At 40.8% G+C, this 25,890-nt stretch overlaps 2 protein-coding genes across 2 annotated transcripts; both read right to left on the reverse strand.

Moving 5' to 3' along the window:
• Positions 1 to 876: 876 nt before the first annotated feature.
• CCNA2 (cyclin A2) lies at positions 877 to 6,158 on the reverse strand. The gene is made up of 8 exons (XM_030450721.1): positions 5,939 to 6,158; positions 5,530 to 5,770; positions 3,896 to 4,008; positions 3,327 to 3,550; positions 2,534 to 2,738; positions 2,160 to 2,273; positions 1,625 to 1,758; positions 877 to 1,253 (listed from the first exon to the last, which is right to left on the reverse strand). Exons 1-8 carry the CDS (start codon positions 6,062 to 6,064, stop codon positions 1,199 to 1,201), a joined length of 1,212 nt encoding a protein of 403 aa, XP_030306581.1. The 5' UTR covers positions 6,065 to 6,158; the 3' UTR covers positions 877 to 1,198.
• Positions 6,159 to 6,947: 789 nt separating this feature from the next.
• Positions 6,948 to 25,673, reverse strand: BBS7 (Bardet-Biedl syndrome 7). Its single transcript, XM_030450633.1, has 19 exons — positions 25,570 to 25,673; positions 25,211 to 25,276; positions 24,361 to 24,423; positions 23,343 to 23,518; positions 22,554 to 22,740; positions 21,815 to 21,887; positions 20,803 to 20,919; positions 19,316 to 19,446; positions 18,463 to 18,547; positions 16,687 to 16,789; positions 15,505 to 15,697; positions 13,981 to 14,055; positions 13,026 to 13,091; positions 11,496 to 11,635; positions 10,399 to 10,563; positions 9,187 to 9,296; positions 8,976 to 9,079; positions 8,209 to 8,332; positions 6,948 to 7,644 (listed from the first exon to the last, which is right to left on the reverse strand). Exons 1-19 carry the CDS (start codon positions 25,603 to 25,605, stop codon positions 7,508 to 7,510), a joined length of 2,151 nt encoding a protein of 716 aa, XP_030306493.1. The 5' UTR covers positions 25,606 to 25,673; the 3' UTR covers positions 6,948 to 7,507.
• Positions 25,674 to 25,890: the final 217 nt, after the last annotated feature.

Genomic DNA, 25,890 nt, shown 5'->3' on the forward strand with positions numbered 1-25,890 from the left:
CCACTTTAAAATGTTAGTGCTACTCCTTGGTGACATGAAGGCATTGGCAAGACCACTAACATGAGATGTAAAAACTGTTTATTAGCCAACCTGGAAATGGCTTCATAAAACCCACTTCTACACACTCACTGCTTTACATGCAAAGAACAGCAAGTATGGGGCAGCATCACTCCATGTGCACTGCTTGAGTGTAAACATTCCACTTGATCTAATGCTGATTATGTGTTGGTTTGCCTGTTTTATGTTCTAAAACTAAGGAAAAAGAGAAGTCCGTCTATGTCTGTGCTGTGTGCTGCAGAGGAATCCTTTCCAAGCAAGAGGGATGTACATAATCCATACCATTCTGCATGTGGCCCACCCACAAGACCTATCCTCCTCTCAAGGGCACAGAGCAGTAGTTCACCCTCCTGCAGCTTAATCCCTCCACTGCCCCTGAGGAGGTACACAAGCAGACTGATGACTAGATTTTAGTAGGTATTGATGAGCTTTTGGGACAGCTAACACATCAGAGCAAAGTCCATGGGTTTAAATTAGTAGCTAGATTTACACTTTGACTAGAAAATACCTACAGCAAGATAGTTTTCTTCATATCAGGAGAGAATTAAGAACTGTTACCTTTTAGTTGTGCTGTCCCTTCAACCTGTCACCCAAAGGAGACCTAGCAATACATGACAGAGCAATCAGGGTTCCCTATACACCGGAAGATCCCCAAGAGCCTCAGAACAGTCAGTTCCAGCCAGGTGTTCTCATAGGAATGTAGCTGCTTCCAGTATTAGAGCCCTTAAGCCACATTCTGGATCTATACTAAGTCTCAGTCTAAACTAGACAGTATGAAAACACTACAAATACTGCTGTGGGGTCCAAGCCATTACACTTGGAAGGAGTAGAAGCCCTACTATAATAATGCATTGCTAACATTAATGTTTAGTCTATAATTAGATAAGCAGTCTCAGACTTAATTTGGTCTGCATGGTTAATTCTGTGCTTGAAGAGAACATTTTTATAAAAACCCAGCTAAATATTATAAGATTGCATATACAAAAGATTTACATTTAAACCACATAAAACTAACTTGATAATTAAGCTCATCAAAACCTGTATTAATTTTCTGAGTGATTACTTCTAGGATTTTGAACCATGTTTAAAACTGTACATCATTCTCTTGTAATATACATCTTTTAAAAGGTCAGTCTCTTGATTATTGCAATAAGTTTAGTGTCTCTGGTGGGTCAATAAGCGATACTCCATGGTACCTGTAGAGGGGAAAAAAAGATTCAGGATGTCATCTTGCTCAAGTGCTCTGACATGAAGAAAAGCATATATCCTGTAGTGAAGCACATTTCTCACAAGGCACAGCCAGCAGGAAACATTTTTGGGCTTGCCAGCTGCAATGCCAACACAGATTTTTAGGAATACCAGGTACCATCTCCTGTCTGCAAAGTATTGCTCAACAAAACATTGTGCACAAACCTGAGGAGTCTTACCACCATCTCATTTATATGGTAGATGTGGTTAGCTGGGTCTGACCGAAGACTCAAGATACACCCCACCCCCTCAAGCAGTTCTGTGCTAGGACAGTCAGGCACAAGGTGCAAGCTTACCATGCATCTCTACAGATACTCACTTCGTACTCTTGTACTTTTCCCTGATGGACTGTTGTGTGTGCTGTGCTGCTTTGAGGTAGGTCTTGTGTAGGTCCATGAGGCAAGGCTTGATATCTTCAAGGGTATAGCCTGTTACTTTGCACAGGGCTTCAGGCTGTGGGAAAAAAGAAGAACATTTTAACATTACTGTTCACTTACACAGGTGGAGCTTTTAGCTTCATGCTGAAACTCTGTTCCAGTAGGCTCATTTTCTTAAGCACAAAATAGTTTAATAATGCTCAGACTCCAGCAATTCACATAGATTTCCACTTATCCTGAAAACTACCATACTCTAAACAAGCATTCCTTGCTTCCAGAAAGCCTAGGTTTTCCTGCTGCCCTTTCCTCATCACAAGGAAGCTGCTTACAGCTTTGAGAAGGATCACCAGAACAGAGTGCATCAGTACATGAGCGTAGAGGGGCTGTGATTCCTGCAGTCCAAGAATCCAGCACTGCTTATGAACACATTAAACATGCATAAAGGTACAGGAAGGCTCAAGTTTTAGTGCTACATACCCAACTTTGTCCAGTGATTGTATAGTCTGCTAGATGAAATGCTGCAGCAGCTATAACTGATGGCAAGTATTTCAGGTAAGGATCAGCATCAATTAGACTCAGCTCCCCAAGGTACTGCAAGGGAAACAACAGAATTAAAATCATCTGCATCCAAAATAAAGTAGAAGAGAATTTAACAGCTGCAATAGAACCTGAATTTACGTTTCCAATCCTGTAACCAGTCAGAGGGACAACTTTTACTAGTTTCCACTTTCTTGCTTAGCATCTGCTGTTAGGTACTGTCAGTGTTCCCAGTGCATGCTTTTTCAACAGCACTTCTTCTAATACTTAGAGATACTTAAGTTACACAGGCTAAGCTAGTAATTCCTACTTACCATTGATAAGCTCTCCACTTTAGCATTTGGCTGCTGATGTAGGAAATACTGAGTGAGAAACTGGTTGATTGTTGGAGCTGCCAAGTCAAACGACAAAACCTTCAAAATTAAGTGCTCCATCCTTAAAACCTGCTTCTTGGTATAGGTGTCATCTGTGATGTAGACAAACTCTGCAACTTCAGGGGGGTAGATTTCTTCAAACTTTCTGCCAGGAGAAATTGTTATGAGCAAATTACTGAGTAGTGGAGTAGAACTCTACTATAGAGTAGAACCCTATAACCAGGAAGATTTAATGAAAGCCAGCATGCTAATTTATATTTTGACATGACAAATAGCTGGGCACTCTTATTAAACAAGATTGGTGCACTTGGTTTAGTAGCTCTTGACTCAGAATAATATGTATTTGTCAAGCTACAATAGCCTGATCTTTTAACACTAAGCTACTTGGGAGTCAGTTATGAAAATTCCAGAAGAACCCACCAAACTAATAACTGGTACAAACAACTTTCTTCCATATCCCTCGTGCATATTCCCTCAAATACTATTTAGAAACCCTTTGCTACTAGAGCTAGAAATAACGAGTCCTCACATAAGGTCAATCTACAAAGGCAACCTAGAACCTTGCCTGTAGTTTCATACAAACTACCAAGCTTTTAGGGGGATAAGTCCTGATTTTTCTTCCAGTGTGAAGCCTTCTGGAGTCAATCTGAAGGCAACAGAAATGTGATAACTACAAGATTTTCATCTGTATGAGACCAGCAGATGGAATTTTAAATGGAACAATTTCACTTACGATGCAAGCAGCATAGCTGCAGTGCCCACAAGCTGAAGTTTTCCTCTCAAAACAGACATTGACGAAAGAAACCTGTCGATGTAATTTACAGCTAAGTGCAGAGTTTCATTCTGTAATTTGTATTCTTCTCCAACTTCCACCAGCCAGTCCACAAGAATAGCCCGCATGTTGTTTGTGATATCAGGTTGCTTCTTCATGTAACCTATTTTAGGCTTGCATTTCACCTGTAGGTTTAGATGACAGATAAGACTGAGTTTGGGCTAAGTCTCAGTCAGAAAGCAGATACTTAAACCCAAATTTAAATTTTAAACAGTTTAAACAGGTCAGAAGTAAACAATAGTAAATCTGGTATCTAGAAACTATATTTCCATAATCTTGCTTTCCAGCTTTTGTTCAGTGCACAGCACAATCAACTTTACCACAAAAAAAAGTCTTGTGTTCACAGCATATTATTACTCCATTTCTAGCAAGTTTCAGTGATTGTAGTAACTAATGTTTATATGGCTTTCTCAGCCCAAGATGTTTCCCAGATAAGCTGTATGCAAACAAGACAAAAGGCAGCAGCTCACCTCCATTTCCCTAAGGTACTGATGGATATCGCCGATATAGTCTGGGACGTTATTCACGTTTGGTTTCTCTTCTGCTTCCGAGGTTATTGAAATGTCCATAATACTTGGAGAATCTAAGCAGGAGATAATAGCCATAGTAAAACAAACCCAGCCAGATGGCTTCCTTACAGCACAGAGAACTATCCAAATCTCTATCATGTTGATGGAGGCTCTCTGGGACTGTCGGGTCTTTTGCCTCCTAGGAATTCATAGAAGTCACTCAACTAGACTGGGAGTGAAAGGGCCTCTAGGGAACGTTACTGCAATAAGGAGGCTTGCCATTTCCCTATGTCTTCTCCCCCCTAGGAATAATGGGGAAAAGACCTCTTTTGCACTTATGTAGTGCTCAGTGCAGTTTGTGTTACTCTGCTACATAGAAGTAAATCCTGTAAGCTTAGCGACTGCATCTTAAAACAGTGCTGGAGTAGCAGAGCTTTTTAGAATCATTAAGGTTGGAAAAGATCTCCAAGATCATCAAGTCCAGCCATCAACCCAAATTCACTATGCCCACTAAACCATGTCTCAAAGCCTACACATTTTTTTAACACCCCAGGCACTGTGCCTCTACCAGTTCCCTGGGCAGCCTGTTTCGGTGCTTGACCAGTCTTTCAGTTCAGAAATTTTTCCTAAGATACAATCTTTTGTGGACTGCAGAAGTAGACCTTGATGAAATCCACCCTCACATATTCATGCAGGTTTTACATAAGATGGATCTCAGAGCTCCCATTTCCTTACATACTGGGAAGAGCTCAAAATGCTTGCACCAGTAAAGCAGTACCTGGGTGAAAAGTCTCAGAATCCACCTGAGTGAATAATAATCCCTCTAATCTTACAGTGGTAGCAAAAGGTAAGGCTTTAAGGGATGCTTTTTGCTGTGGTCTTGTTTTTCTCATGAGATCCCAATAGTTAAGCATCAAAGCATCAAGTTACCTACAATGTGCAGTGAATAGAGTAATTATAGAAAAATTGTTGTACTGCTACTGAAGTAGCAGACTCAAAACGGTGGAGGAGCTTTTACAAAGGGCATATAGAAACAGGACAAGGGATAATGGCTTTAAACTGAAAGAAAATAGGTATAGATACGAGGAATAAGTAATTCAGTGTGAGGGTGGCAAGAATCTGGCCACCCAGGGAGGCTGGGGAGTGGATGCCCCCTCCCTAGAAGTGTTTGAGGACAGGTTCAAAGGGTCATGGAGCAACCTGGTCTGGTGGGAAGTGCCCCTGCCCATGCAGGGAGGTTGGAACTGGATGATCCTTAATGTCCCTTCACACCCAAACTATTCTGTGATTCTATAAAATAAACCAACAGAAAAGGAATCTTCCAAGACTAGTCAAACTAGTCTGCACTCCCAAGAGTTTCAGGATCTTCAGTCCTCCTCCAGTTTGCTCTAGAAATCCTTCGGTAGGAAACAACGCTGTACAGCCCTGCTCAGCTCCGGGCTTCCTGTGGGAAGGGTCCTGCAGACACGGGTGCCCAGAGAGTGCACCAGGAGCCCGGGGCACCCCTCCCCGCGGGCTGGGGGGGTACCAGCAGGACCCTGGGGTGTTGGGAGCTGCCAGAGCACCCGGGAGGTCTGTGTGAGTGTGTCACGTACCGAAGCTCAGCTCCATGGCGTTGTCCAGGGGGGCTAAGGGCCGCCGCACCCCCAAGGCGCAGACCGCGGCGCGCAGCCCCAGCGCCGCCGCCTCCTCCTTCTGGGTGGCCGGGCTGCCCCGCCGCCGCCGCCGCTGCTGCTGCTCCCCGTCCGGTTCGTCCACATGGATAGTGAAGGGCTGCTGCCCGCCGACCGGCCGCCCCGCCGCCGCGCCATGGCCCTCACCGCCTCCCCGCGCCGCCTGTGGGAGAGCCGCCCGTCAGCTCCGCCGAGAGCCCAGCCCGGCCCCGCCGAGAGCCCAGCCCGGCCCCGCCGCTGACAGCCGCCGCTGACAGCTCCCGCCACTCCAAGATGGCGCCTCCCTCCCCTACAGCCTCCCGCAGCCCCCCCGCGCTCCGCACCGCCTCACCTGCAGCGAGAGCCCGGGACGCTGCTGGGCGCCCCGCAGCAGCCCCAGCGCCACGCGGGTGCCGGCGGGAGGCTGCGCTTTGCTCCCCGGGGGAACGTTCTCCTGGTTCTCCTGCTCCGCCAGCATGGTCGCGGCTGCGGGTGGTGCCGAAGACGGGGGCGGCCGGAGGGGAGGGCAGCGGGGCCGGAGGGAAGAGAGCGGGGCCGGAGGGGAGGGCAGCGGGGCCGGAGGGGAGGGCAGCGGGGCCGGAGGGGAGGGCAGCGGGGCCGGAGGGGAGGGCAGCGGGGCCGGAGGGGAGGGCAGCGGGGCCGGAGGGGAGGGCAGCGGGGCCGGGGCCGCCGGAGGGGGATGGGCACAGCTCGTGCCGGCGGCCGCCAAGTCTCGCGCCGCGGCGCCGCTCTCGCCGTTCAAGTAGCCCGCGACTATTGAACCGGCCAATGGGAGGGCGCGTTGCGTCACGCGGACTACGGGCGGCGGCAGGGGACAAAACGGGCGGGAGGCGGGAGAGGGCGGGGCGTGTCAGGGGTGCGGGTGACCCAGCCCAAAGCCCGCACACGGCAGGGACGCCGCTCCAGACTTGGCTGCTCCAAGCTCCCGTCCAACCTGGCCTTGAACACTGCCAGGAAGGCAGCAGCCACAGCTTCCCCGGACAGCCTGTGCCTGTGTCCCGTCAACCCTCAGAGGAAAGAATTTCTCCCTAATTAAATCCAGCCCCTTTCCGCTTGAACCTGGTGCCCCCCATCCTGTGGCCCACGCCCCCATAACAAGTCCCTCCCCCGAGCCTTCAAGATGCTCCGGGGGAAGCTGAGGAAGAAGGAGGTAAGAAAATACCTTCCCCGATGGAAAACAGGTCTGTCCTTTCAATGGCTTAAGTTCTTTTTTATTTCATTTCTGTATCCACAAGTTGGTTCATAGCTTCTATTCTTAAACACAAGTGACTCTGAAGTCAGGAAGGTAGAAGACACCAAATCCTGGGAGTTTTGAAATGAGAAACACTGACACAAGAGGAGCACAAAGGGAGTTTAATGCCACCCACTCTTTAACAAGAGTCAACATGCAGCTATAGAAGCAGCTGGCTGTGGGCTGAACTTCAGAGCACTGTCCCCCCAGCAGTGGGTGTGGTGAGGGTCTCACAGCACTGTCTCCCTGCAGCAGGCACCTGATAGACTTGCACATACTTTAATACCTCAGTATCTTCTCTGGTGAAGTCTCTGAAAACTCGTTTCTTTATGCATTCTGAAAAGACCACTGCATTTAATCTTTAACAGTACCAAAAACATCTTTGCAGAAAAGGTATTTGGTATTTACATCTCCATTTCCTTTAGCTACAAAGAACAGTGTACATAGAAACTCTGGGTGCATTTAACATAAACAACAGTTTATATGAAATTAAGCTGACCAATGTGTTCAGTGTGATAATTATGAGTAAAACCTGAAGACTGACTGCACCAAAAGACTGAATGTGGTGCTCTTCTTAAAAAGTGTCTTAAACTTGATACTTAACTACCTTGATTTAAAAACAAAAAAAACAAAAAACAAAACAAAAAAAATTACTCTGTTTTTGCCTTGTCAGGCTACAGCCTCAAAGAAAGCAATTAGTCCATCTTGATCACAGCCATCCAGAATTTCCAGAAGGAGAGGAACTTTGGTTTTCACGTTGGTGCCTTTAAATTTAAATTTATCTATGAAGAGATCTGTGATCATACCTGCAAAGGTAAATTCCCAGAATTTATAATTCACCTTGTTTTGATTATGTGGTATCTCAAATAATTATTACATGCCAACTATTCTAGCTTATTCTGGGTTTAGAAACAAGACTCCTGTGAAAGCTATGTTTTAAACAAACCCAAAACACCATTAGAACAGCCCAGATTCCAGCTCCATCCCAAAGTATGTATTTCTGTCTTACAATTACCCACATCTGAAACACTAAAGAGAGAGAACCATGTCACAGGACAGGCAGTGAGGACTCTTCCTTACACTGTGCATACAGAGGCTTAAAAAAGCAGTACCTGAGAACTGTACAGGTAACACCAGAAGTTAGAGGATTTCCTTCACTAAATGAGTCTCTCTTCTCACCCCACACACCTTTTTCTGACCAGACATAAATACTTACATACCTACTGTTGTCCTGAAGCTACCCAAGTGTACCTACTGAACAAATTATTTCAATTCTGCTAATACTGACTTCAAAACTTTTTCAGTTGTGTCCAGCATGCTCTCCAGACATTAAGTTGCATTTAAATAAAAAGCTGAATTGGTCAACAAACCATAAAGTCTCTCAAGATGTGCAGGTTGTTTCTTGTATTCCTCAAGCAGCTCATCTGCCTCTTCCAAAATGCTGCGGTATTTTGGTAGCAGGAAATCCACGTTTCCTTCATGAACTTGTAATTCCTCAAAGACATTTCAAATGATAAGAACTAACAGCATTTAAGTATGCTCACAAAGAGCATCAAAGTAAGAAGAAATGGTTGTCCATTTTCATCACCCCCTCCCCCTCAAAAAAGTTACCAAGAAAGATACATGAAGGCAAGTTTTTGATGGCAAAATCCTGGCTGCTGGAAAAAGTCCAAGAACTGAGACAACCTGCCTAGCTGGTACCTCCCAAAGAACAACCACTAAGGAGTGTATTAAGCAAAAGATTAATAAGTAGATAATTTAGAAGTTACAACACACTAGGATAGAGTTCCAAAGCAAGGAAGTCACATCTGTTCTGGAATGATGGCATCCCAAGACCTAAAAAGCTTTTAAAGGTTAGTTGAAAGAGACAAAAAAGGAACTGGAAAATCACAGTAGGCAAGAAGAGAATGTTCAATGCCTTCTTCTGTCGATTTAAGCATACTAACCCACCACACTGTTGTCTAGTTATACAGTACAAATGGGAATTTTACTTGAAGAGGTCTGTCTCCGAGATAATTAAAATACATGTCCTGGGAATTGAAAGGGAACAGACACCAGTGTTACACACATCTGACTCCCAGCCCTACAGATTGATCTGACAACAGAAAAATCCTTCCACAAGATTTTGGATACTTACTCTCAAAGCATCTATTAAGTGAACCTTCTTGGCCAACAGCTGCTGATACTCTAATTTAGGGTGGATAAGTTTTAATGTGTGCCTCACAGATTCTTCATTTATGTCTAATAGGAAGTAAAAAAAAAAGAAACTCAACAAGCAGATGAATAATTCATACTCCATTTATAAGAATTTAAAATGAAAGACAACAAAATAAAGAAGAAAACATTACCATATGAGATGCTGAGATTAATCTTCCTTTTTGTAGCCTCTTTGGAAAGCACATCCTTTAGGATAGATATTGTAGAAATGTTGTCAGACTTAAAACATCCCTCACCTTTTCTATGAAGGAAAGAAAACTTTAAGCAAACTTATCTTGAAGACACATACATGCACTAATTTGTCCCTACACTGCCCCTACAAAGGCCTGTAAATTTATGCCCAAATCAAAGAAACCAGGCTGTAAAGGCTGAAATGATTCTCCATGTATCAGGAGGCTTTATACACACCTACACTGTTCTCTCATTCCCAGTGTAATTTCAACAGAAAAAAGCCTGCTCCAGTAAATGAGATATAGTGGTGTGGACGTATCTCGGGAATTTCTGTAGACATATACAAAGGAGTCATCTTTATTGTATGGCTCTAAGATTATTCAGTGAATATTCATGACTGTATTCATTCCTCCCAAGTTTTATCACAGCAATGCCCTGAGGCCAAACAAGCTTCAGTATCACAAGGGAAAATAAACCACACCCCCCTCAAAGAAAACCACCACCCAACAACTTTCTACATTATGAGTAAACAACAGGTATGGTAGGCTGGGAACAGGCTGGAATTTGTGTAATTACAACAATTAATTTTTCCTCACGTTACGGTTACATCTTCAGGTGGACATAGATAATTTGTTGAAGAAAGATAATTAATTTGAGAATAGAGTATTAAACACAATTGCGTAATAGAAGCTGCAAAAAAAGAACTTATTCAGCTTAATGATGATGGCATTTCTGTTTGCAGAAGTATTGCATGTCTTCTAAGTTCTTTATGCTCAGTACAAAAAAAAAAAAAAAAGAAATTAGAAAATAATAGATATTACACAACAATTTCACTGGATTAGTTAGCTATGTTCTTTAAATCCTACAAGCACACCATCATCTTAAAAACAGACCAGGGCTTTCCTCCTGGCAATTTTGTTTTTTGGACCAATGTCAAGAAAAACCCTATTTGAGTTACAGATTGCATCATTTCTGCACAGTGCTCACTCCTGACAATGTCTGACAATTTTTTTTAGTAAGATTCCTCTTCTCTTTAGTGGGAATTTTGATGGGGCTGAGAGCTGAGGGGTGAACAGTAGGATGTAAGTGAAATGGTACTTGCAGACTGGCCAAGAGTGAAAGAGACAAAAGCCCCAGTGCAGACCCACTGCACTTTTGTAATTGTATTTTACCTGTAAGTACTTTCAAGCTGTGTACCCAGGAAGGTGTTCTGAAAATAAAAGGTGATACTGTCTCCAGCAGGAGTCTTCTCAGGCACCTCAGGCAAGCAAAACACAACCCACGAGTGAATTTCAGATAAACTGAACTGGCCTTTGAGCATCAGTGTATTCATGGGTCTATGACATTAAAAAAATATTAGTTATAAAGGAGGGGCACTGTCAGTTCACTAGTTACCCATATGTTCTGTTCCTTTTAACATCCTGGAAAAAGTAAGGTATCTTGTTAAGTAGTTAGGTATGGCAGATTATAGTGACTTTTCTGTACTTCAAGACAAATATTATGCATACATTAAAGTTTTATTTCCTAGTAGGCATGTCAGAACTGGATGAGAAACTAGTTGGAAGTACCTGACATATCTCCTTTCAAGTTGTTGAACCTGAAACTTATGACAAAGGTAAATAACTGACAATACAGCAAGTATGACTAAGAGCCTCAACAGTCTCTCATGCTGTAAACCACAGGCGTAGCACTTGTATCAAGAGCAAGGCACAATGGAGTCCATTGGCACATACAAGCATTTGGTATCACTCCTTCAATCTTTCAGTTTTGTGTTGAAGCAAGCAATAACTTTGTGGAAATACAAGGTATTAACCAAGGAGTAGGGAAAAATCAAGCAGAAATTGCATAAAACTAGGTTGCTAACAGAGATAAGGTGGAGGGAACCTTGTCTCACTTTTGGAGACAAGTTAGCTATGGGAAAGAATTACATAAAAAGGGTGGAGGGGAAAATGAGGCTGAAAGTGAAAAGACTGTGGTTACAAACTCAGGCAAGGTTCCTTTCTACCACACCCTCAGGTCTACAATCACATGGGGCTGCAGTATAACCAGAGTCAGAAATATAGAAAATAACCTGAAAACAAGGATGAAGAATAACAAGGAAATCAGGAATGTGTTAAATCCAAGTTTTCTGTCAGAAAACCTGTAAATGGAGCTACAGGCTCAAAATCGTGGGTTAGGAAAGACATACTTCAGTTTATAGAGTAAACAATGTTTCAACTTAAATGGGTCAGTTTTTCAAGACATTCAAGAGATTTTTCTTTGCAAATACCTGTCATGGTCAATAGAGTGAGTTCTCTGATGAAGTGAAAGTGGTTTTATTTGGTACTGACGAACTTGGCAGGTTTTTGGTTGAATCCTTGGAGTTACATATGCTTGAAGTGTCCCATACTGTCCTTCAATTGATCGAACCTGCACAAATAAAAGCAAAACCCAAAAAAAAGAACAAAAGGGGAAAGATTAATTTACCACAACTTGGAAAATTGATGGGTATTAAAAATATATTAAAGAAAAACTGTATTTGTTCAAGAATATCTAGACTACTATATGCTTGATAGTGACTATAAAGAGGAGATGAAGAATATTTAAAAACTAGATTAAGTGCAGGAGTTCATTCTCTATTTCATCTGTGCATGTGCAAACAGTACAGCTTTTAAATCTTGGTGACTTTATTTCCAAAGACAAATCTATTTATTTTTATTAAAAACACTGAAGTGGATGTCTTCCTGCAAAAACACTACTTTTTGAGTTCTGAGACCTTATACACAGGACATGAACAAGGTTATAAAGCAAACCTGTTCTTAAACTCCAGTCTGCTCTTTTTTTGTGTTCAGTTTTTTTTTTTTTGTTTGTATGAAGCTCTTCTGGTCACTTCTCTGTCTACTTTGGCAGCTGTATTGGTGCTACAGGTGGGACACTCCTGTTTCTTGTCAGTTCTGTGTGAGTGGCAGACTTATTAGTGCACTCTGTGTGACTGGTCTCAGCAGAGAAGTGGTTGTTGCACTGCTGTGTGCTCAGGAGTGTGGAGAGTGTGCACTGTGAATGTGTTTACGGTCAGCCCCTGGAGATCCTCAGCGTGTGGCAGCAAGGTGGCAGCAGGACCTCTGCAGATTCCATCTTGTCACATTAGGATTCAAATGCAAGAGTGACTGTGAAGTGTTTTGATGACACACTCCACTATGAGACACAAGTTTATGAATGGTTTTAGTGGGGGAGTAGAAAACAAACCTCTTCTTGTGTATCATGAATGCATTTGATTAATTTTTCTTGTTTTCGGCAACTACATAAAGAGAAAACCTAGAGCCTGTGCATATTGAGGATTTTCTTAAACACAATATCCTACACCAGTTCCCCTGTTGGTAGCCACAAAACATGTGAATTTGGTGGACTGTTCAAAATAAGCCCCAAAACACCCACGTGCCATTCATATGATAAGCATGGAATGACTGGATTTGCTGCTTCTCCAAACTACAAATCCAGTCTATATTCCCAGGTTACTTCTCAATGCAATTTCCTTCAAATACTTCAAAGGACAAGTGCTATAGCTTTCCTTCCTAAGCCTCTTTCCATCTGAAGTTCCACACATGGTCTCCAGATTCAAGTATTTTCACAATCTGCCATTTCCCTACTGCTTTCACCTTAAGGACACTTGAGAAGGATCTCAGGTTCTCCTCTGGAGCAGAAGTTGGTCTGATCATTCGCTCAGGATAAGATGTCAGTCCAGACAGAGATCTCTCTCCATTTCTAAGTGGACAGCTACATGAACCTTAATTTGTTATGGAAAATATTTTGGAGCATTTACCTTAAGTTCAAGTCTCATAGTATTTGCTTGGCATCGGTAAGTCACAAGAAGAAAGTTGCTATTTGGCTGTAAGCAGAAAAAAAAAGTAATACAAAACACTTATGGATTCACAAAACTTAACTGTTTGTATCTGCAGTCAAAACAAGTAGATAGTTTTACTATTTGTAAAGCTATTTTACAAAACTTTAATACAAAAAAGTAATACATGGTTCCCTTGAATATTCCACTTATTTTAATGATGGTAGAATTTTTTAAATGTCTCTATATAAATACAGATCAACTAAAGCCTCTTACATTTTCTAATACCACCATAAAAACTATTATACAGATATCTATTTTTCATCTGGTGAATATATTCATCAGAATATTATAGCAACATCCAAAACCTAAATTAAAATCAGAAAAAAAAATATACCAAAAAAACCCACCTTAAAATAGAAAACTAATTTCTGAAAGCACCAGGGTAGAAAGCACCAGGGCAGACCAATGATGTGCAAATTTAGTTCTTAAAACTAAAATACTTAAAGAAGTTACAAGGAAAAAGACTGCAGAATATTTTCATAATGCCAAGGTAGTTCATGGATTTCCTCCAGCCCTAAGCATCATCAGTAACTCTGTATTTAAGTTTGTCATATTATATAAAAAATGCACCAAAACATATGACTCGCCACACAGCAGAATGTCTTTTGAATTCCTGAAGAGGCAGGAAAAAAGCATGAGAGCAGTTGCTTCTGGAACCTTGTGCATATTTAACTGTGCTGTGTGTCAAGACCTACCACTAACTCCCAATCTCCAGTATTTCTCGTGAAACTGAGCTCTCCAAAATTGCCAGACTCAGTTGTTTAAACTCAATAAATTTTAAATCACAAATATAAAATCAATATTCTATTTTAAAAATGTAACACTAAGAGCCTTCATCATGCAGTCTCTGTATCACCTCTGTTGTTTCACTCACCTCAGAATCACAGCTGCTAAAACTAACAACAGCAGAATTTTTGTCTACATCCAGCAAGTCTACTGGTACATCACTCTGCAGAACATATGAGGAAGGAAAAATAAAAAGCTTTGAATGTAGCTTCGAATGCATTTATCCTTTAATTGTCATCAATTATTTTAGTGAGGGAGAGACAATGCCTCCTTCATCTGAGAGGTAAAAGCTGAACACACAGTTTACCACTTAATCCCAGAGTAAGGTGATAATCTTTCTCTTAATCTTACATACAGAGCCCTGAACCCTGCTGTGGCTGGCATACAAGTTCTGTATTACGTGTAATTCAAGTGTGCTTTATTCATGTGCATGAAGGATCTTCATGAAGTGTTTCCCTGTTTTAATGAGGGAATTACAATATTCATTCAGGAAACCAAGGACTGTATTACACAACTACTTATAAGCCTTTTGCTTGACAAAACATTTTTTACACCCACCACTTCTTATCTGAATGTGTTTCCACTGGAATTAAAATTAAATCTAAATCTAACCCTGTTTTGAAAATGAGATTTAAGGGTATTAGAATTATTTATTCCTTGATTTGGTACTGCTTTATAACTTCACAGAAGTGTCAGGTAATGTTGAAAAATATGCAACATACTTCCTAAAACAAGTTTTTGAACAGTTTTATTGTCTTCTCGCAGCAGAGGAATACCAGATATGGCTTTTTCTTTGATGAAATATAAAGCAGTAAATTCAGGCCTCAATTAAACAATTCCATTATTCCTCACTTGGCTATGGAAACAGCAGATACTATAGAGCTGCATATTAGCTGTAGCTTAGCACTACTTTTATAATATCCTTAATAAAAATAAGATTTTTAATAAATAGTGAAAAAGAAAATCTCACAGTAGTTCTTTCCCATTTGTTATGGCAAATTCGCCTCACAAATTCTTCCTTGTGAAATTCTTCCTCCCCAGGCATATCCCCAAAACAGGTAACTCAGTACCACTGCTCTGACTAGCAAAGGTAACATTAACTTCAGTTGATGGAGTAAGATAAGTATCTAAGTAAGTTTGTATTTATCTATTTATCACCAGCTGCACACAAATCAGATGCTGTTCCATACTGAAAGCACACAAGTGGCACACACCATTCTAAAAATAACTTTCCAGTACAATGGCTACTTAACTGGCAAGTGAGAATCTGCACCTCATTTAAGACTTAACTGAGTTAATTGCTGTTTAAATAGAGACAAGCATGCAAAAGCAAACACAGAAGTTAAGTGGTAACTTGCTGGTCTGGCAGACATTTTGGTCTGTTTTGCTATCAGCATAACATTGCTCTATTCAATAAAGTTCAAATTGTATTTGTTCCCTAACTAGTTTTTACAACAGTTACTTCAACACTGCACCTCAATGCTCTCTTATAATAATTTGGGTATTTAAAAACTCATATACTTAAGATAATATAACTCACAGCTTCTCAAATTAGAAGGTCTCTGTTTTATTTAGATATTAAGAAAGCCAACAAGAACAAAAGCACACTCACTTGTAACAGGACATTATCTATAGATGTCTGCACCTCCAAGATGAGACTGTAGCTAGCATCATCCTTATTTAATGTAAACTTATCATTCACACTAAATGTGGGTACTGATGAAACAGCAGTACTGGACTGAGAAGACTGCTGGTGTTTTTCACGTTCCTGAAGTACTTTGATCTGTAAGTGCTCCAATTCATTCCTAGAAAGTGGAAACCACATATAATGTCTTAGAAAAACAAGTAAAAGCTGTCAAAGCTAAGCTACCCTAGAAATTTGGTAGATTAAGCTTGCAAGGCAATTATATTTATCTTCTGTCCACTATTTTCCAGTCAGAAGTGATTGGTGACTTCCCTTCCACATATATGAAGATAAAATATAAACTGTATCCCATGAAAATGTACATTCTGTACTGTAATTTGCAAAAATACATTTAGGTGAGTCACAACACATTTTGGATTACATGCTAGCAACTACTTTCCTCCTATCATTTGGAAGCTACAAGCAGCATGGAAGAAGGGAATCTTATCCTGCTGATACTGAGGAAGAAGGCATTAAGCCATCACGTGAAGGCGAGACAGAAAGAGACTGAGAGGAGGCTGCTGTTCTGTGGAGGACTGCCTGGATAATTTGAGACCCCAGAGCTAGCAAAAAAGCAGGGTCCCACGAGACAAAGCAAGGCTGACCAGAGATAGCAGCAAGGCAAGGCCTGCTGTCAGAAGAATAAAGATGAGGCAAGGCTCATCCACAGAAAAGGCAGTAAGGAATTTGCAGGACACCTGCTCTGAACAAAGGGATTATGTATTCTGTCAACTCTTGGCTTTTCCCAGGATATTCTGTTACGCCAAAGTGTTTTAAGCAACATCTGTACCTAGCAAGCTGGTCTTTGTTTATTATACCTTGCTTTTAAAACAATCCACCTTACTGTGATGCCATGCTTACTCTGCACTGCTGATGAATAAAATCAGACATACTGCCATCCAGTCTATGTCTCACCCAGACTCAAACTTTTTTCTCCTAATTTTTTCCTCTCCACATTTGCAAGACTGTTCATTTCTGCTTTGGAAAGGCTTGATTCTACTTCTAGATATATGAAGGATAGAGAAAATTCAGAGTGATAGGAAGGAAAGATGACATTTCAGGTTTTAACATTTTAATTCTTCGATTTATATTTCTTTCTAGTACAATTACCTTAAAGATGAAATCTTGCTCTGCATTTCTTGACTTAATTTTAGTTCTTCACCTGATCCACCTTCCTTATGGACAGGTTCTGTAGTCAGTCCTGTCAGCCAGCCTAAACCAATAGATGAAGTTTATATTCCTTGTAAGCTATATAAAAAAAAGTCTACACTCAGCTTTTGTATGTGTGGAGCAATGTCTGTTGTAGATACTGGGTCAAATGAATCAAAACTTTAATCCTTTCTTTGGAGAATTAATCTAGACAGTATGATTTTCTTATGGGTTTCAATCTTAACCTATAGACTGGAAAACATGACATTCTTTTTCATTACATCCTTTGAACAATAAATCCCTGCATCAGCTTTTAAGAGTTCTCACATCTTTTCCCCTTTCTGTTTCTCTTACAAAACCATGAATAATAACTATAGTTGAAAACAAACCGAAAAGCTGTACAATGAGCTTATAGCAAACTGTATGTTGCACAGTGTGATTTGAATGCTGTCAGCTAAAATGAAAAAAAAGAAATCACCTTTTTGTTTAATTATATTTACTTATAAGAAGCAGATTATAATTTATTATAACCTTACACCTCAGGTATGATATGCAGACTTGAATGGGTGTTTCAAGCTCTAGTTACCTCTTCTAATGCATGCAGACACTAAGACAGCATTATTATAAAATGCACTATTAAAGCCAGTGTCTTTCACGTGCACAATCTACTTCAAGTACCAAGAAAGCCCAATAATGGAGCATGAACTTCAAAAAAATCAACAGAAGTCCTATACTGCCAGACTTCAAATGTGACTTTTTCTGCTCTACGTACAAGTTTTCCAGATCTGCCAAAATCTGCAAGACCCAGTTTACTGCACCCATCAGAATCCTATCAGAATTTACCTTTCAAAGTAAAGTTTATCTGTGAAAATTCACCTTTACAGGTGAACATAGGCTTTTGTGTTTTTCTTTCTTCTGTGTCTTTCACAGATCTTTATAATGTTCCCACTAAAAGAGGCCACAAAGGACTTTGGCCACAGTATTGTTGCAGCCTACCACCACACCAGGTGAGGTGTCAGAATTTTTCAGCCATCCAAAGACTCTTTAGGTACTTCAAGACTATTTATTCTCAATAACCGGCTGAGAGTTATATCCTGCCGAAGTACGTTATTTTGAATACAAGAGGTTTCAGTTGGCTTTTTAGTACTGAAGATTAACAGAAATAGAAAATTAGTAATATTTCAGCTGCCAGCAGTTAACAGATGCACCCAGTTTGTCATGACCCCTGTGGCAGTCAGGCCAGTAGCTCCAATCATACAGAGGGGCTGAGATATCTCACATGGGGAAGCTTTTATTTTCTACTCAAAGCAAACTCAATCCCATATAAAGCCCTATGAAGCTGAAAATAAAGGAAATTATGCAAAAGACTGGAAAACAAAAGATATATGCATTTAAAAAATATTTTAATACATATTTTAAAACTTTGAAATAATTACTTCAGATGTAGGACATTCAAGTATTTCATCTGAGATAGACAGGACACCAGAGAATAACCAGCCACTGTGTTACACAGCGGAACATGTTATGAATATCTTAAAATATAAAAAGTAGTGTAAATACTAACCACTAAATTGAAATGCAAATATTAAATTAGATCTTTTAAACAAAAGATTATCCGGGTTCCAGTAAGAAGACAAATGTTAGGAGATGTGAGGTGCACTAACTACACAGCCTGCCTCACTTTTATCAGATTGCCATATGCAACACTTACTGATAACACAATGATATGAACATTACCTGAATATGTAGATGCTAAAATTTCATCATAGCCATCTTTTCCTACACAGCCACCCTGGATGGATGCAATGCTCTCTGATAAGGCCTGCAAATAAATACATTCAAACAGAATAAAACATCACTGCACTCATTCCAGAAGTCTGGTTTTTTGTATCTTGTTTTGGTTTTGAGGGGGTTAAGGGCTACACTCCTTTTACCTGCATAAGAAAATACCTGCATAGCTGCACAATATCTAGACCTACAATAGAATAATAAGCTAGCTGATGACTATCACAGCTAAATCAGGGTGTTTTAACAAATGCATTCCAATCCCACTATGCATAACAGAGATTAAAAAAAAGCAGTTTAAATCAAAACACTGATGGACAATATTTTTCCAGCAGGAATTACAATCTGGCCGATGGCTGAAATAGTCATTATGGCTCAAATGTACCATTTGAAGCAAATCATAAGCAAAGTAGTTATGCTCAATGAAGTCCTGACACCTTACACTTATGACTTTAAATGTAAAACAGTCTATACACAACACAGGACTGTTTTTTCACTGAGAGAAGCATTGCATCAGGTTTCATCTGAGAGAGACTTCAGTTGACAACAGAGACAGAACTTTAACATATGCTCTACACTATTTTGATTTTTGCTCAAATTGGGACTGTTTTACTTTTTTGTTCTTAATTATTGGGATACTGGTTTGAAGTTCATATTGTCAACATTACAGAGTTCATAAAATTAAAAATAAGACACACATTTTAGTAGTAATGACCTTGCAAATACTTTAAGTTTTGAAATAAAGATTTTTTAAGAAAAAAACCCATTTTTCCAGCAAAGAGGAGTATGATGAATGTTGGCCTACATAATCATATCGAAGGACGGGATCATCTGCACTCTCAAAGTTATAGATTTCCATCATTCCATCATCTCGCCCAACGAGTAATTCCTTAACTCCATCTCCCAGGATGTCAAAACTGTCAATACATAAAACACCTAGTGGAAAAAAAAGAAAAAATTACTTCACCTTCATTTGTTTATGACACAGTGCTACAGAGGCCACAGAGGCCACACAGACAGACTCGGGTCAGTTTTGTTTTATTAATGCTATTTCTGAAGGAGCCCACTAGAGGGCTGAAGCATCTGAGGCTCAAGCCAATCCCAAATCGAAGCCACTGCAGTCCTTTGGTGAAAGGCATTTAGCACAGACCCACTCTGATGTTCAAAAAGCTCACTTTTGAGGGCTGTAACCTCTCCTTGTCAAGCATTTTCCCAGATGAACTACTTGTCTGTCCACACTACTGTAACTTTGCCAGAAGCAAACATTCTTTGGTTCCTGTAGTTGACTTCAAGCTACTGCTAAATAAACTGCACTGAATTCTAGTTCTGGTGGCAGAGAGAGGGTTCTGACTTGTGCCAGACCAGGACAAGGCACTGCTGCTTGACAGGTTAGTGGACAAGTTCACTGCCAGCACATGCAGAACCAGCCTGTGACAGCTGATCATGTCTGGACAGGAAAGAGTTCAAGTCTGGAAGAAGGAAAAAGCAGTGAGAGAGTTTGTATAAGAATTACTATGAAAAATGAGAGGGGATTTAAGTTTTATGACTTCTTCATATTTCATATGAAGAGTAAGGACATACTAGGAAGCTTTTTAAGAAAATAATTCAGTGATGGCTTTTATGAGATAATAACATTTTTACAAATACATACATTCTCTTCCTGGTCTTCTCCTTTACAAAGGAGTATGGACTAATAGATACTGCAGAAGCAGCACACCAAGGCTGAAACAAGTAGAAAGTTGTTCTATGTTCTGACCAGTTAAGTCTCACCATGGAGCTTTAATGAAAGCCTTATTACATCCTCAGTCCAAAACCCTTAACTTTTTATTATTTCAAAAAGCAAACAAACAAAAAACAAAGCCCCAATAAAACAAACAAGTGTTGCAGGGAAGATGCTAACCTTTTCTCCAAAGAGGTATTAAGACCATTGAACATTTGAAAAATCTGGCAACCTGGCAGGTATATTTGTGTTTAGAAATAGTCATAAAAAAGCTAAAAACCTCAAGTAACCATATGTGGATCAATAATGTTTTACACATGTCAATTTAAAAATAAAAGTATACTAAAGTACAGGAAATAATATGAGCAGAAACCCACAGCAAGATAGATTGATTAGAATTGTTTATAAGAGAATTATAAGAATCAAAGGGAGCTTACTCATATTAAGATCACATACTGACATAGCTACAAGAACCCCCAAAGTATCTAGGAATAAGATGTTCCTATTATCACACTTGTAATAAAGCCTCAGATATGCTGGAAAGTTGAAGAGCAAGAGCCTGAGACACATACCTCCTCTCTTTTTTTCATTTTCAACTTCCCACTTAGGTACAGCCTCGGCACCAGCAATCTGGATAAGACCCAGTTTACCATCCAAAGTTCCATACACAACTTCTTCTCCAGAGTCACCTTAACACATAAACTGAATTTAGAATTGGTAAAATTAAGTACACCAGTTTAAAAGAGTTGAAAATATTGTGTAGTTAACACTTTGCAGATGGAGGGAAAAAGAAAACACTAACATCAGTGTGGTGCAATGTAAGAGTCAGGCTATAAACAAAAACTCAGTGGGTGAAAACTGCACCTGTGCTTATAATTTCTTCATGGCTATCACTCTTCTTTGCATGAATACCTCCCTGCTCTAGGGTTCTGCCTAACCCATCTATAATCCAATGAAATTTCAGCAAAAATAGGCTACTAAATTGCTTTACAGAAGACAAAAAAATTAATTAATTCAGAATATCCATCCATTAGTGAATGTTGTGGAAAAGACCTAGGCAAGAACTACTTTTCTGAACCAGCTCTGAAAGCCATTGTCACACAACGTGACCAAGTAAATTAAGCACCAGATTAATCAGGTTAGAAAAGATTAGCAGGAAGGATGATCAAACTATTTTAAGACTGATCCTTCCACAGTCTCAGTTTATTTGAGGTCTACTCAGTATTCTCATCCATCCACAGATGGATGCAACCAGTGATTCTAGTTATAGAGATCCATGTGTGAGAGAAACCCAAGCCCTGAGCTTTGCAAGGTCCCCAAAAGTCCACTTTGCATTTACACAGTGAGAACAACCTTGTATCTCACTGGTCTTCTAAGAGGCATTCAATGAAACGTGAATATGATTTAGAACTGTCTGAAACAATCTCGTGTGAGTGTATGCTTATTTGTATTTAAGAAATGCTTCACATGGTCATTTTTTGGCCACATTTGTATTAGCCTAAAAATCAAAGCAAAATGTAATTAACAAACACAAGCAATTAAATCTCAAAAACACATTTATGTGTATATTCAAAATCTTGTTACCCCCATTTCCATTGTTTAAAGCAAGAACAGTAGGTGGTCCAGGAACTTGTACTTCAGAAAGTAAATCAGATCCCTGAAGAAAAATAAAACCACCTTGAATGAGTTTTGTCAAAAACCCTCAAAAAACCAAACCAACAAACCCAAGCAAAAACACACCAACCAAAATCAATCCCAAAACAATTACAAAACAGAACAAAGCCTCACAACCATAAGGGCAAAATTACTGAGGATAATAGTGACAGGTATGCTTCACATAGACCCCAAATACCTATTTATAAGGCAAAGCAGGGTAAAGTTCACATAAATAATACATAGGACTCTCAAAATGTGTTATTATTAAAAATAATTGGCAAATTTGACTGGCAATTTTTTTTGTTAAACCAGTTAATATCACTCAGACTTGGCACAACAGTAATTTGTGACAGCAAGAATTTCCAAACTAGTAGAGGCTTGCACACCTTATTCCCTTAGGTGAGCACTTCTAGTTAGAAGTGACCAACTTATTACCTATTTCCACCTGTGAAATCCAACACCTACTTACAGTGGTTTCATTAATCCTCACTTTCCAAGCTTACAGTCATGTTTTTCTCTTAAAAAAATCTATACAGGCCTTACAGGCAGTAACAGTGCCAAGCAAGTTGATATGACATTTAAGCCACACTGATAAGCTGATTTCCTTTAGAATTAGTTCCATTCTATGGCATCTTTACATAAAACATGAGCAAATAAGTATTTTAACCTGCAAAACTCTGAGGACTCTATCCTGACATGCAAGTACTGGTGTAATGCAATTCACTTTCTCTACGGGAAGGCAGAGCACATCATTGATTTTATCTCCTGACAGGTAGTAGTGCTGGTCTTTGCAGTCACAGTAGTGGTTATAGATGTAGCTTGCACAAAGAAAGAGATCTGCTCCTGAAATATACCTGAAAGAGAGAAAACACCTCCTGTAGCATTCTGCCAGTAGAACAGCAGTGACAGTCTTTTAGCCCTACTACTGCTTGCAGATTCAAGGCATTAGTGGGCTCTGCAAGTTTCAGGTATACAAAACCTTTCTTACAAATGCCAAAACCATACGATTTCCATAGCTCTCAAATTTTCTATTTTATCTTCAAGTAAAATTCTAAGAAAATCTTAATACAAATTTTATTCAAACATTTTGCTGATACTAGTTCTTCTCAAGCTGGTTAATAGATGGCAGCACCTTACAACATAATCCAAAAAGAAACAAAGATAATGTGTTCCTATTCTGCTACAGAAAAGGTGTATGGCCATGATTTCCTATGGCAGCAACCCCACCTCTGCTCACCTGTGTCTGCACTGATCTGAGTGCCTCCAGACCCCCCCTACAGCTGCTAAACTTCATTGTGATTTTCTAAGTTCCTTCTTGCACATCATGGCACAAGCTAAAGCTGGAGTGGCACTTAGTGTTACCTACAAGCACACAATACAGTCAAAAAAGTATTTTATAAATCATAAGCTAAGAATCTGCTACACCTATGAAAGAAATGCAAAATACCATACATACATAGCTTTGATGCTTTCAGTGAGATTAGTTTCAAATGAAAGAAACTGCTTCCCTCTTTTTGTGAAACCTCTAACTTCTGATCCTGTTGCCACAAAAATTTTCTCTTGTGGTGTATTAAGAGCTCCTCCTAATTCCAGTCTTTCAATTTTTTGGCCTGGCAGTGTCTTGAACACTGGCTGTAAATAGATAAGCAATTTTCATCATCACAGCATTGTATCCGTGGTAATCTTTTAACTTGAAAAATAACAAATTCACTTAGGAATTTCTGGTAAAAGTAAGGATGCTACAGATTATATGCAGACAAAATAATCCATACATACCTCTTCAGAATCACAAAGCAATCAGATATTTGATAAGTAAAAAAAATATTAAAAAGATGTAAAGTATAATAAATTAGGACTCATTTCAGCGTTACTAATTCACAGGAAAATCTCAGCACTGCTGTTGCTGTTTCTTGTTTCTGGGTCTTTTGTCTTTCTTTGAAAAACCACACACACTCATTCCCTCCTACATGTTGCATACTTATTCCTGAATGCTACATATATTCTTTTTTTTTTTTTTTTTTTACATTGCTGTAGAGTCTTTATGAGCTGACTATGAACTTCTTCAGGGGAAGAAAAAAAATTATATGTTGCTAAATGTAAGTCTAAGCTCATAAAAAGCAATCAGTTTGTCAAAATCCCCTAGGGCAGCTGGCTTTGTGAATCACTGCAGGGTTTTGTCAGTTCACAGCAGCTGAGGACACATACAGGCTTAAGCCCAACTGGACTGCAAATCAAAAGGTGTCAAATTGACTTCTTTTTGTGATAAATGACACCAGTGTCTGCCTCTAACTGTGGAGGACCACGTGCTTGTCCTGGCATGAAATCAGCATGTCCTCATCATGACTACTTATCAGTCCACAGCTCCATCCAGGCACCTTCCACATATATCTCGTTTCCCCCATCAGTAAAAACAAACAAGCTTCATAGTTCATTAAGAATAAATTTTTAAAAATATTTTTTAAGGGAACACTTACCACAGCTTCCCCCTTTTTAATGCCAAAACATGTAACGACCCCATCCTGATCTCCAACAACCACCTTCAAAAGTATAATACATTGTTATTTTTTCATTATAAGCATAAATATTTTTAAATAATGCTTTTCCTATGTTGATAATAGTTTCCTGTATTCAAGTACTTCCAATTCTACAGGACTTAATTTACATAGCTATATGGGAGTAGGCTTTAGAAAGCTTTATAAAGCACAAGAGAGAGAACACTAAAGCCAGACCAGTAGAGCCAAGTCCACCACTAAACCATGACCCTAAGCACCACATCTACACATATCGCAATCACCCCCAGGGATGGTGACTGAACAACTTCCCTGGGCAGCCTGTTCCAGCGCCTGACAACCCTTTCAGTCAGTATTTTTTTCCTGATATCCAATCTAAACTTGCCAAGCCACAACTTAAGGCCCTTTCCTCCTATTCTTGGGAAGAAAGTCTGACATGCACCCCACTACAACCTCCTTTCAAGCATCTGTATAGAACTTGTATTAAGGAAATTAAACAAGAAACATTTCATCTATACTGAGTCAACACGAAAACATGCAAAATCTTCCTTGCAGTTCCAGCAAAGCTTTCCGTTTTCAAAACTCCTACTGGCGCTGAAAGTTTTCCAGTAACAAATTCAGATTTCTTTTTTCCTAATTTTTCAAGTTTTCCAAAGAGTTCCAAAAATTTTGCTTCCGAATTTTTTCCCTATAACGTACTAACTAAAGAAACTCGAAAGGTAACTGATCACATTATCAGGGTGCACTTCAAAGCCAGGAAACGTCAGCGAGAGCCATCGGAACCCGCTCCCTGGGCGCTACCGACGCCCGCTACCTTCTGGGTCGCCCTTTTCCCCGACGAGGGAAGCAGCCGCATCGTCTTCTGGGCCGTCACCCCCACCTGTTGGCAAACACACTCTGTAACCCGACCGCCTTATGCTGCCGGGGACGGGCCGGGGCAGGGCTGAGGCGGCCCTGGAAGCGGGGGCCGAAGCAGGAGGCCTGCCCGGTCCCAGCCCCGCCGGGAGGCGAATCCCGACCCGACAGAACCGGGACTCCCTCAGGCTCCTCACCAGCGCCGCTTGCTCCCCTGAGGAGCCGCCCTCGGGCCCGCCCGTCCCCGGTGTCCCAGGCCGCTGGCCCGCCGCGCTCCCCTGGGGTAGCGGCAGGACGCGGCCCGCAGCCCAGGCCTACCTGCAGGTAGTCCACGCGGGACAGGCTCAGCTCCATCGCGGCGGGCAGCGGATCCCGGCCGCGGCCACAGCGGTCCCAAAGCACCCGTTACCACGGCAACCTCCGCCGGCAGCAACACCGCCCCCAGGCGGTTTCCCATTGGCTTGGCATGACGGAGGGGGCGGGCCCGCGGAGACGCGCACATCCCCATTGGACAGAGTCCCGGGGTGGGCGGGGCCCGGGCAGCTCCTCCCCCCGCCCTGCTCTCTGGGACGGGACGCCCCGGAGCTGCCCGTGCGGTGTGAGCGGTACCGGAGCGTGGCGGGAACGGCAGAGTTCGGG

Source organism: Calypte anna, chromosome 4B, assembly GCF_003957555.1.
Source record: "Calypte anna isolate BGI_N300 chromosome 4B, bCalAnn1_v1.p, whole genome shotgun sequence".
NCBI lineage: Eukaryota > Metazoa > Chordata > Aves > Apodiformes > Trochilidae > Calypte > Calypte anna.